Source organism: Triticum dicoccoides, chromosome 1A, assembly GCF_002162155.2.
Source record: "Triticum dicoccoides isolate Atlit2015 ecotype Zavitan chromosome 1A, WEW_v2.0, whole genome shotgun sequence".
In the NCBI taxonomy this organism is placed as follows: domain Eukaryota; kingdom Viridiplantae; phylum Streptophyta; class Magnoliopsida; order Poales; family Poaceae; genus Triticum; species Triticum dicoccoides.
The window spans coordinates 64,368,638-64,379,558 of NC_041380.1; the positions used below are offsets into that span (position 1 = coordinate 64,368,638).

Genomic DNA, 10,921 nt, shown 5'->3' on the forward strand with positions numbered 1-10,921 from the left:
CCTGAAAGATTAAAGTGATCTTTGGAAGAAGTACTCCTTAATTTGGGATTTTGGACGAGACAGGAGTGAACCCCCCACTGAAGCGAACAACTAGTTGGGCTGGCCCACGCACGCGCGAAACACCAGTCTTTTTTGTTCAGTTTTTTTCTTCACGCCTTTTCTTTTTCTTTTTCTACTTTTGTTTATATTTTAAAATATTCTAAATATATATAATGCAATTTTTAAAAAAAATGTTGAACAAATATTTGAAAAAAGTCTGCACAAGTATTTGAAAAAGTGTTAAACAAGTATTTGAAAAAAATATTGATCATGTTACTCATGTATATAAAAATGTTGAACAAGTGTTTGAAAATGTTGATCATGTATATAAGAATGAAGAATTAAAAAAAGAATAACCAAAAAATGAAAACCAAAAAAGAAACAAAATAAACCAAAGGAAAAATGTTGACCATGTATTCAAAAAATATTAATCTTGAATTTGAAAAATGTAATCAAGCATTTGAAAAATGTCGAAAACATGTATAGAAAAAATGTCACATATTAGAAAAATGTTAAATTTGTATTGAAAAAGTGTTAAACTTGTATTAGAAAAATGCTGTTGGCATATACAAAAAATGTTGAATGAAAACCAGAACAAATAATGAAAACAAAAGAAATGAAAAAAAGAAAAAACTTAAGAAACAAATGCAAAAAATATGGAAAGAAAATGAAGAAGAAAATAGAAAACAAAAAAACGTGAAGGAAACTGAATAAAACAGAAAAAGCGGTAAATAGGCTCTTTTAGATTAATTAGAGTTTTTTTTTAACATCAGTACAGCCACAAGCGCTCATATACATACGCATATACTCACCCCTATAAACGCATACACACATACCTTACCCCTATGAGCACCTTCGAAAGATTGAGCCGTCATATCATTTTAAAATTTACAAAGTCATCATAGACACCTCGTCGTCGACGGAAACGTCTCCTCCCACTAAATACGCATCGCTGGAAATCCTGAAATAAATACAAGCAATTTGCGGGTAATTTTCTGTGTTTTTTTTACTAGCTACGTGGGCGCGAATGGGTCGGTCCAATATGACGCGATGGAGGAAAAACCTTCAGCGAGAACCCCCACGTTGTCACGGGCCTGGGCTTCGATCTCGGCCCGTACTACAGTGGACTGGGCCATGTCCATGTCAGTTTGGGCCTGTCGCTTCATGCGGAGCGAAGCCAGCCGTTGCGGCAGGGCAGAACACCCCGCGAATGGCGAACAAGTTCCGTTCTACAGAGCCGCACTCGGTTTCAAACCCTCTTCCCCACTCGCTTCCACAGTTCTCTGCTTCCGTTCCGCCCCACCGAAACTAGGGTTTCCGGTCGGAATCGCGGCGAGGATGCCGGCCAGAGCGGCCGCGGCCGCCGCGGAAGGCGAGGAGAAGGCGGCGGAGGCGGGGGGCAGGGAGCTGCTGTACTGCGGCACGGTGCGCTTCGACATCATGGGCCGGAAGGTGAAGGGCGGGGTGCAGGGCAGAGGCAACCTGGTGTCCCCCACGCGGCTGCGCCCTCTCGTGGGCGTGGACATCCGCTTCGTCGCCTCCGGCTGCGGTGAGTTCCTTCCTCCCCTCCTCCGCGTCCGAGGATGAGTTCCTTACTTTCCTCCACTGTATTTCTTCATCTAATATGAGGAGGCATGGGAACCCCGCCCAGTTTGTGCGCCGAAATTCCTGGATTGGTGGGTGGTCATAGGCTCATAGCGTTTATTGAATGCTGTCAAGTAGTAGTAAAATCGGGTTATGGTCATATCGATTTTGCTAATTGATTCCTACATTTTGCCAGCGGCTTGCCACTGTGTTGCTCTGAGTTCTGACGGCCGTTGCTTCTCATGGGGTCGAAATGAGGTATAAGTATGCGTGGATGCTTGATTTTTGTTATGTTTCTTACTTAACACTGTTATTTCTAGCAGAAGGGGCAGCTGGGGCATGGGGACACTCTCTTGCGTAACCTGCCAACTGTTGTTTCTAAACTATCAAAGTGAGATTCCTCTGCATTGCCCTTCATTTTAGTTTTAAAAAAAGGTGTGTATGGTATTGCTGAACCCATGAATATGTACCATCCAACATACTTGAACTGAATGGTCCAACGGTGTTATATGTTTTCTCGACATGTTTCTAAATGCTAATCAGCACTTGTCAATTCTGCAGATACAACATAATCGCAGCAGGTGTTGGAAGAAATCATACCGTGGTCGTAACTGATGAAGGGAAGTCCTTTGCATTTGGTGACAACAGACATGGCCAGTTGGGGACTGGTTCACTAAGGAGTGGTTGACTCCCTCACCTTTTCCTTTATTTTTATGATTGATAGATGACACAACTAGAAGTGCAACAAATACAACTGGTGTGCGGAAATACCATTTTGTTAGTACTATAATCTACAGTTGTGTTCTGTTACGATGTTACCTGTTCTTGGAATCTACCTGTCTGGGTGATAACGAAACCAATAAAAATATTTATGCCATGTGCATACAGAACTTATATTGTTCAGGACGATGGGGTAGTTTTTACAATTTCATGGGAATTTGACCATATGGGAAGCTCATTTTCCCGTTGGGTTCTAACATTGCTGTTATTTTGTGTTGTCCCTGACTACGTGTTGTTCTAAATTTGGTGCAGGAACTAAGGTGTTGCCAGTCCCCTGCCTTGTTACCAAAGCAACTAATGCTGTTTGTGGTGCTGAATTTACTGTCTGGCTGTCATCAGTTGAGGGCTCTTCCATACTGTATGGCCTTGCTGAAACTATGAAACTTAAAGATTAGCAACCTCTTTCCTCTTTCAGAATAAGCAAAAGGCTTTGATCATCTTCTCATGATAACATTATCTTCTTTGGCTGTATTTAGTGGTTTTGTTCTTGTTCATCAATTTTTTGAATATGTATTTTATTCTTCTGTTCTATTCAGTACAGCAGGTCTTCCCCAGTACGGCCAACTTGGTCATGGAAGCGACAATGAGGTTGATTGCTACTCTGTTAACAATCACACCTACTAAATTTGCTACCATCAGTAATTGTGATTTGGTTTATGATGTTACAGTATAATGCCAATGCATCATCGGTAAGGCTAACATATGATCCCCAGCCACACCCCAGGGCAATAGCTGCATTATCTGGGAAGACCGTTGTCAAAGTTGCCTGTGGAACAAATCATACAGGTTCTTTTCCTTTCTTTCTTTTTCTTGTTAATTTGAGTCTTGAGGATCAGCACTGATACTAAAACCTTTGCTATACTTGGATGTTGCAGTTGCAGTTGATTCAAGTGGCTTTGTTTACACGTATGTTCCTTCTCCACCATTTGTTTGACAATTTTACAAACTTACAATCCAGATAGTTGACTAACTAGTGTCTCTATACATGTTGTATAAAAGTCCCTTTCTGCATACATTAATATGATTCCTTCATGTCACATTTATATTCTCTCACATGGTTCCTTTTTATGTTTTACCAGCTGGGGTTTTGGTGGATATGGAAGGTAACTTATTCTTGTCATGTATGGTGTATCTCACTGTATTCATGATGTATCTTACATTGTTCATCTGTCCACTTTCTTACGATGTAGGTTGGGTCACAATGAACAGAAAGATGAGTGGCAACCACGCCTCGTTGAAATATTTCAAAAGAACAATATGCTATCTCCCAGTGATATTATCTCAGCTGGTTCTGCAAGTTCTGCGTGCACTGCCGGTGGTATGATGCGTATATATCTGATGCACTTGCTATTTTATCATGCACTCTGGGATAAAATTACCACAGGAGTTTATTGCTTGGGCTATATGACAAAATATACTAGAAAAAGATAGTTTTGAGAATATAGTTTGGCCGAGGGTCCCATATGGATCAAGCAGCTCTTGTGATTAGTTTACCTTGCACCTTAAGTTGATGTTTTAGTTATGTTTGTGTTGCATGTCTTGGTGAGCTGATTATACAATTCAAACATCCAAGTCAGATGGCATAGGACAATTGAGTTAGCAATGGAACTTAGCCTGTTGAAGACCAAACCTCTCAAGCCTGACAAACATTATTGTATCATATGTTAGCATTTTCTCTGTGTTTGCATACATATGCCTAAAAGTTGTCAAACGTTGTTGCCTTTTAAGTGTATGCTTCTGTGCGCGTTACTACTTGAAAAGGAGCTCAAAACTTGGGTACTTTCTGATAATATTGCTCTTAAATTATTTCAGTTGAAGGAAAACATCGTGTAAATGTTCACAATCATTTTCGTTTTCCTGTCATACTGCCCATACATAATTTCCTACTCCCTCCATCCTAATTTACATGGTGCCCATGTGTGTTAGTGTTTAACTTTGACCAATGAAATGTAGATTATGTGCCAGAAAAGATGTACCATCACGAAAAAAGGTTTCAATGGTATAGTTTTTATGGCACATTACTTATTATTATTGGTCTAATTAAATCACAAAAGACAAGGACGCCATGCAAACTAGGACGGATGGAGTGTAAGAGCAGCTTTTTATCATTAAAGTGGGGTGCTATAGACAGAGGGTCTAGATGTGGCTGAAGATGCAGTGATATGTGTTTTCAGATATGTAAATCAAATACTTTAGCAGGTTTTTTATTGCACTGAGCATTTTGTAGAGCAAGACTATTCATGGAAATATCTGGTCACTTGACGTTGTGAGCATCAAATCAGATTGTCCTGTTTTAGGATGGGCATACCACTCTGGGCAAATAATTATCTAAACTAAGGAAGAACAATAGTCTTTATTTTTTATTGACTATTTATGATGTTTGGGTTTAGTTGCATTACAAAAGGAGGCATAAGCCATGATTCCTGAATCATCCTATTTTTCATCTGCAAGTAGATCTCATACCGCATATGTTTGGAAAATAGTATTGTCGTTATACCTTTGCACTCTTTCAGTCAGATTGATGTTCTGTTGATTGTGTTGCAATATTTAGAACTGCTATATTTTAATTAAATGTTGGTCCATTGGTTTGATTTTAGGTCGTGGGCAGCTGTATGTGTGGGGAAAGTTGAAGAACTGGGGCGATGAGTGCATGTATCCAAAGCCAGTTAGAGATTTAAGGTTCCTTACAAACTGTGAAATACCATAGTGATGAGCAGTGTCTTAGATGGCTACACTCTGCTGTTTAGCTATTCTGATAATAAGCTTCCTGTTGAAATACTATTATCCTCACTTATCATTTTAATAGATGATTTGTTTGCTTCAGCGGTTGGAACATCTGCTGCATGGCTTCTGGCGACATGCACCATATTGTTGGTGCAGAGGATTCTTGCATAAGTTGGGGTCTTTCTGAATATGGAGAGCTTGGTTATGGCCCTACACAAAAGTACATCTATTTAAAATGCTAATACCATGTGAAATACAAGTCTTGCAACCTTCGAGATTTCAACCATTTAACTTCTCTGACCAGTTATTGTTATGCATTATATACAGGTCATCTGTAAATCCTAAAAAGGTTGACATTCTTGAAGGAATGCATGTTACAAGGTAATTGCACGAAATCAACATGTAAATGTTGTGGCATCCTCTATTCATACTATTATTCTATACTAAGCTCAGAACAATTCTGCAGTGTTGGTTGTGGAGTTGGGATGTCTCTGATTGTTGTAGACAGGGCAAATGTTGGTGGTAAGCTTGACCAGGTAACTAACTGGGATTTCATGCACGAGCTGTTTACTCGCTTGAAGTTACTGACAGGGTAAAGATTTAATGCAATTTATTAAAAATATTTGTGCAAAACAAAAGATACGGGTTGAATAAATCAGCAGCATGACTTTGGGTAGTGTAGTGAGCTATGTGTGTTAACATGCATTAAACATCTCCTAAACCAACTACTCAAAGCATATCAATATTAGTAACAGAGCCAGGTGATTAATCACAGGCACATGCTAATGATGAGGAGTTAACTTTTAGGAGGTAACAGTGAAACAAAAATGTCTTGGAGTTATTGATCCATAAACCTTTTTTGAGAAATTGTTTGTCAATTTAAAAAGTGTCATTTACTCATAATACCTGCCTCCCTCTTCTCTTTGGTTGTCAAGTTGTCACATCTTGTAGTGCTTAGATTGACAATAACATGTTTCTACACCCAGGAATGCGACTAGTTTACTTACTACCTTCTTTTTACGAGAACAGTAGAGTACTCAACAGGACATACTAGTTAACTGTACCCCATAATATGGATGTTCTGTACGGCCTTCTATTACCTAGTGTCCAATACATGTATTATTACTTTTGTCGCAGCTGGATAATTTTGATGGTGATATTGATGCTCTCTTTCAAGGTGTGCATTTCTCTTATGTATTTTTACGATGACAATTATTAAAATTTCATTTGTCTGTGAACTTGGAAATTTGATGGGCCAATATCATTCTAGTCTTGCTTGATCTGTTGCAAAGGAAACGATTATCCTTGCTCAAGATATTGAAACTAGCTAACTGTTACTCGGCTTTTTAGAGAATACGAAAAAGCTCTATTTTCTTCCGCGCCGTGACATTAAAGAAAAACAAAAACGAAAGACGAGCCAACATGCCGCAATCGACGAAACAGGTACTTGCCAGGTCACCTCCCCTTGTATCAATTGTACAGTAATCATTCTTGTAGCCAGTTTCCCTATTTAAGTTCTCGGTTTATATATTTATATTCAGACATCATCAAAACATATATGATGCATGTATCTCAAAATTTTGACGTAATATGAGATTAAATAGTTAAATACAAAACAATATTGAATATTAAATGCTAAAAGGATGATAGTGAAATCATGACTTGGAGATTTATCACGAAATTCAGAAGTTCTAAACTGCAAAAGGAAGCAACTAACAAGAAGGATAAAAATTTGAAATTGATATATAGTGTAGTGTATAGTAGCAGAAACCAACAATTATAAATTAGCAAGCGCATTTGTAAATCAGCAAATGTGCAGTAGCACATATATTCTTGCACCTCCAGTGTACAACCATGCCATCACATATTCATAGGGAAGCAATTTAACGACATCACTGCACGCCAATTTCTGGTTCAAATTTACTGATTCACACATGTGCTGCAGTCTGCAATATCCGGTCTACAAAATGGCATCTTGATTATACCACTTAAAACAGCCTGGTAAGCAGTAACCCCATGAAAACTTGTTAATACTCAATTTTGTGTGCTCGTAACATGGGTGGGGACGTTTTACTAGTATATGGTCTACAGGTCTAGATTTCTAGTATGGTCTTGCTGAATTTGTTCCTTGCTCATAACTTTTTTTGTATACCGTTGTCCAATAAAATTAATTAGATATCCTGTCAATAGTTATTCGGTGCTTAGTTTTAGTCTGTAGAGTTTGGAACTGGTATGATTGTGGCCTTATGTGTGTCAGCTTCTCCACATGTGAAGGTTAAAAACTTCTTAAAACAGCACCAGAGGGATCGTAGAAGAAATCTAGGGAAGTATGAATTGCAAATTCTGCTGTTACATCTTTATAGCATGTACATGATGCACAGGTTACCATGCTGAATAGCCCATTAATCCCCTTGTGCCACGATTTGTCAAGCGTAGTTCAAGCTGGCCCAACTTTAGCTTAGTTTTGGGTTAAGAAAATCACAGGAGCCAGGAGAAAAATGAAAATATCGAGTAGGTTGTTGGTCATTATTAGTTTTGGCCTGTTCACAATAGAATTATTTATCTATGCAGCAGTGACCGCCATAGATTCAGGTGGCTGGTTTTGACTTTCAAGTATCTCTCCTCCTAATGTTGATCCTAACGCTTTCGGAACAGAGATGTTGATAAATTGAGATGTTCTCCACTGCCATGCTTTCAGCTCAACAATTAGTCGATCGTTTGCTGCATTTTGGTTTTTAAATTTCCTTCTTCCGTGGCCACTATGTCGAGCACCAGCACTTAAGATGCATGAAATTCTGCATCCTGTTCTCACTCACTCGAATAGCTTGTCGTTATGTGGCCAATACGTTGGTCAGCCCGTTTCTTCTAAGGTTTGGGCAACTTATCGCAGATCTCATGCGCCGCTTGGGGCGTTCCTAGGCGGTGTTAGATAGGTGGCCGCACCTTTTCTTTTTCTTTTTACAACTTTTGAATAAAAAGGCAAGGTAAGGAAGTGCCCCTTTGAGTGGCTTTCTTTGCAGTTGATAGGACAAGTGCATATACAAATGGTAATCAAACTCAACAAATAAACAAGCAATCTTAACATTATGTCTCTACAAGATACTCCTCTCCACCATGCCGTTGTATTGCATCGCATCCGCCTTCGCATCCTCACCGCTCTCCGTTGCCCAATGAGCCGACGCTCACCTTCATCATCGCCTTCTTGAGAAGCTGCTCCTTCGCCATCTTATTAGTCCTCAACACGGCCCACGTCGCGAGCATCGCAGAAGAAGTAGCAGTCCTTGTTGTAAACGCCAGGGGTTTGCGGGATGAAGGGCACAATGCAGGGCATAAACTGGAGCACACACATGGAAGGGGTGCGGAACTGGAACGCTAGCATCTGAACGATGGAAAATCCCCGCTCGCTGTCGTTGTGGTGCCTGCCGCCGAGGCCAACGTGACTGTGCCGCATGTAGTGTCCTAGAGCAGGCGGAGATTGTGCGCCGCGCTCCCATTGCGCGCCCACGAGCAAAGAGGATCACTTTTGATCATTGAACCCTTGCCAATGTTGAAAGCAAATGGCTCCTGTCCAGGGTCTTTGGTTCTGAAAAAATAAACATAATACCGTAAGATAAATTTCTAATGTAAAAGAATGTGAAAAATGTTGCATCCAAGAGTTATGATCTACTCCCTCCGTTCCGAATTACTTGTCGCAGGTATGGATATATCTAGATGTAAGGCATGGTAGCACAATTCTTACCAATGAAATATTTATACACGAGACATGATAAGAGAAATGCTGCATTGTTCACAAAATTTACTGCACGGAAGCTAAGCTATGGCCTGTGAATCACAAAAAATAAAGAAGACTATTCATGATATACCTCTAAAACTTGGTGGACAGATAAATTAACACTGGATAGCAACATGACAAGAAACAAAAGTTAGCCAGCCGTTAAACTAATACAGGATAAGAAGTCTAAAATCTATCAGAAAAGGTAGCTATACTGGACAATGGTACACTTGCAACTCTAGTTGAATCTAGACTGACTACTCTAGAGCTCCATGTGGCAGCAACGACTGCCCGTTGCAAAAGTGAAGCAAGACGGGTGAGATTATCTTGGTGAAGAGGGGAAGGACGTGTTGTTGTTCCCTTGCTGTCCTTTTTGGCACATCGGACCCGGGTGACCTCGGGACAGAGAAGCACGATCACATAAGGAATATAAGACCAGTGTTGGCGGCTCGATACCCGGCCACAGTCGTCTTGAGCGGGCGTGGTGGCGCCGTGCAGCCTTATCTGAGCAATAAAAGGAAGTGCAATCAATCAATTGGCTGATTAAGGGTATATACAAATGAGATCATAAGAAATGAGCTCCTAAATGAAAATAAACAGCACTGTAAGTGAAACCAAAATAAGGAGCCTGATAGCTGGGCAGGCATGAAGAAGAAATCATGAAAAGCATTTTCAAATAGAACAGTTGTGTGCAGGAGCATATGTGAGGATTGGTGCTGTGAACCACCAGTGAAGGTAGCATAGACAACAAGGTTATTCCTAAATGTAAACAAAGCAGAATGTTTTGCACATCCAAGTTTCAGTCACCAAATTTGAGTGTTTTAAAAGGAAAGTGAGCGAGGTAGGCTGACATACTGGACCAAGCAAATACAATGCTTTTGTATTACCTGTGGAATAACATGGTCTAAATTAGATATCACAGATAGGGAAAGAGATAATGTGTATGAGCGAGACCCAAATTAACAATCTACCATATCATACAAAAAAAGGAAAGCAACAGAATAGTAAAACTATGCTTTTATATGCTGAATCATATTTTTGAACAGACTATCGACTTGAAAGAAAGGAATTAATCATGGTGAGCTCAATTTTATAGACAACAGGTGTCAGCGAAGTTGTATTTTTCTGAACACATGTTGTGGCAGTGACTAATCTTCTTAACTTCTTTCTTCAAAAAGCATGTCTTGCAGTTTTCTGAAGATTTTCATCAATTGTATCCTTGGTCTACAATTGTTTGAAGAATTGTATGCAAATCAATGTATCCTTGGGCACAATCAAATTTACGAAAAAGGGTTTCCCCCCTTTATTTATATTATAAAGCACCAACACAACATCGAAGCATCCGATACAAACGCACGCCACACACAGCCAAGGCAAGATACACGAATGCCGGGCACCGACACACAACCTCAACAACTATGAAGCACCTATAAGATGTGCAAAACAGATCCGCTTAGAGCCTATGGAGACTACCACCATGAGGAGCGATCGTCTGGGAGGATGTGCGACGGACACGTCGGACCGAGGACTCCAAGACGGTGCCTCCAGGAAGGGCACGACCACGAACATCGTCCCTGTCCGATCCGAAGATCAAGTTTTCACCCGGAGTAAGACGGAAGGAGTAGAAGCACCACGACGGAGCCTGCAAGGAGGAACACGTCGTCCACGGACGCCATCACCAACCAGTGCACGGACTGGGTAGGTGATGGACCACGGTGCTTCAACCCCTCCGCCGTAACCCCAGTCCGCCAACCACCCGCAGCCATGCCGCCCGAGCGGCCATGGTTGCCTGTCTGTAGCCGAGCCGTGCAATCCGCCCACGACCAACTCGGCTCCCACGGCCAGGGCCGCCGCACTGCCATGAAACCACCCCGAGAGCCACCAAAGGCCACAACTTGCCCAGATCCGGGACCCCAACCACCTCTAGAGCAGCCGGCGGCAAACCTGACTCGAGAAGGGCCGCGGCCATACATCGACCGGGGGAAAGGGGAGGCGGGGAAGTGGCTCATGGCCACGACCGGC

General features: G+C 41.0%; 1 protein-coding gene and 1 long non-coding RNA gene across 10 annotated transcripts in view; one reads left to right on the forward strand and one right to left on the reverse strand.

Annotated features, from left to right (window-relative positions):
- The first annotated feature begins 1,285 nt into the window (after positions 1–1,285).
- The window catches only part of LOC119363260 (protein RCC2-like), a 16,139-nt gene continuing 6,503 nt past the window's right edge, over positions 1,286–10,921 (forward strand). The window contains exons 1-17 of one of the 5 annotated variants that reach the window (XM_037628585.1): positions 1,286–1,588; positions 1,820–1,881; positions 1,947–2,014; positions 2,185–2,306; positions 2,656–2,761; positions 2,940–2,991; positions 3,072–3,189; positions 3,279–3,309; positions 3,483–3,506; positions 3,594–3,721; positions 5,001–5,082; positions 5,228–5,347; positions 5,455–5,508; positions 5,594–5,663; positions 6,265–6,304; positions 6,478–6,570; positions 7,073–7,128. In XM_037628585.1, coding sequence (XP_037484482.1) covers positions 1,378–1,588; positions 1,820–1,881; positions 1,947–2,014; positions 2,185–2,306; positions 2,656–2,761; positions 2,940–2,991; positions 3,072–3,189; positions 3,279–3,309; positions 3,483–3,506; positions 3,594–3,721; positions 5,001–5,082; positions 5,228–5,347; positions 5,455–5,508; positions 5,594–5,663; positions 6,265–6,304; positions 6,478–6,570; positions 7,073–7,119 — 1,428 coding nt within the window. In that variant the 5' untranslated portion in view covers positions 1,286–1,377 and the 3' untranslated portion in view covers positions 7,120–7,128. The remainder of the gene's footprint in view (positions 1,589–1,819; positions 1,882–1,946; positions 2,015–2,184; positions 2,307–2,655; positions 2,762–2,939; positions 2,992–3,071; positions 3,190–3,278; positions 3,310–3,482; positions 3,507–3,593; positions 3,722–5,000; positions 5,083–5,227; positions 5,348–5,454; positions 5,509–5,593; positions 5,664–6,264; positions 6,305–6,477; positions 6,571–7,072; positions 7,129–10,921) is intronic. The other 4 variants (XM_037628578.1, XM_037628591.1, XM_037628596.1 and 1 more) reach the window with 4 other exon arrangements.
- The window catches only part of LOC119363291, a 7,319-nt gene continuing 4,510 nt past the window's right edge, over positions 8,113–10,921 (reverse strand). For 2 of the 5 annotated variants that reach the window (XR_005173899.1, XR_005173892.1), the window contains one exon: positions 8,840–9,403. This is a non-coding gene — a long non-coding RNA (uncharacterized LOC119363291). Of the gene's footprint in view, positions 8,711–8,839; positions 9,404–9,754; positions 9,787–10,921 lie in introns of those variants that run through there. The other 3 variants (XR_005173898.1, XR_005173896.1, XR_005173897.1) reach the window with 3 other exon arrangements.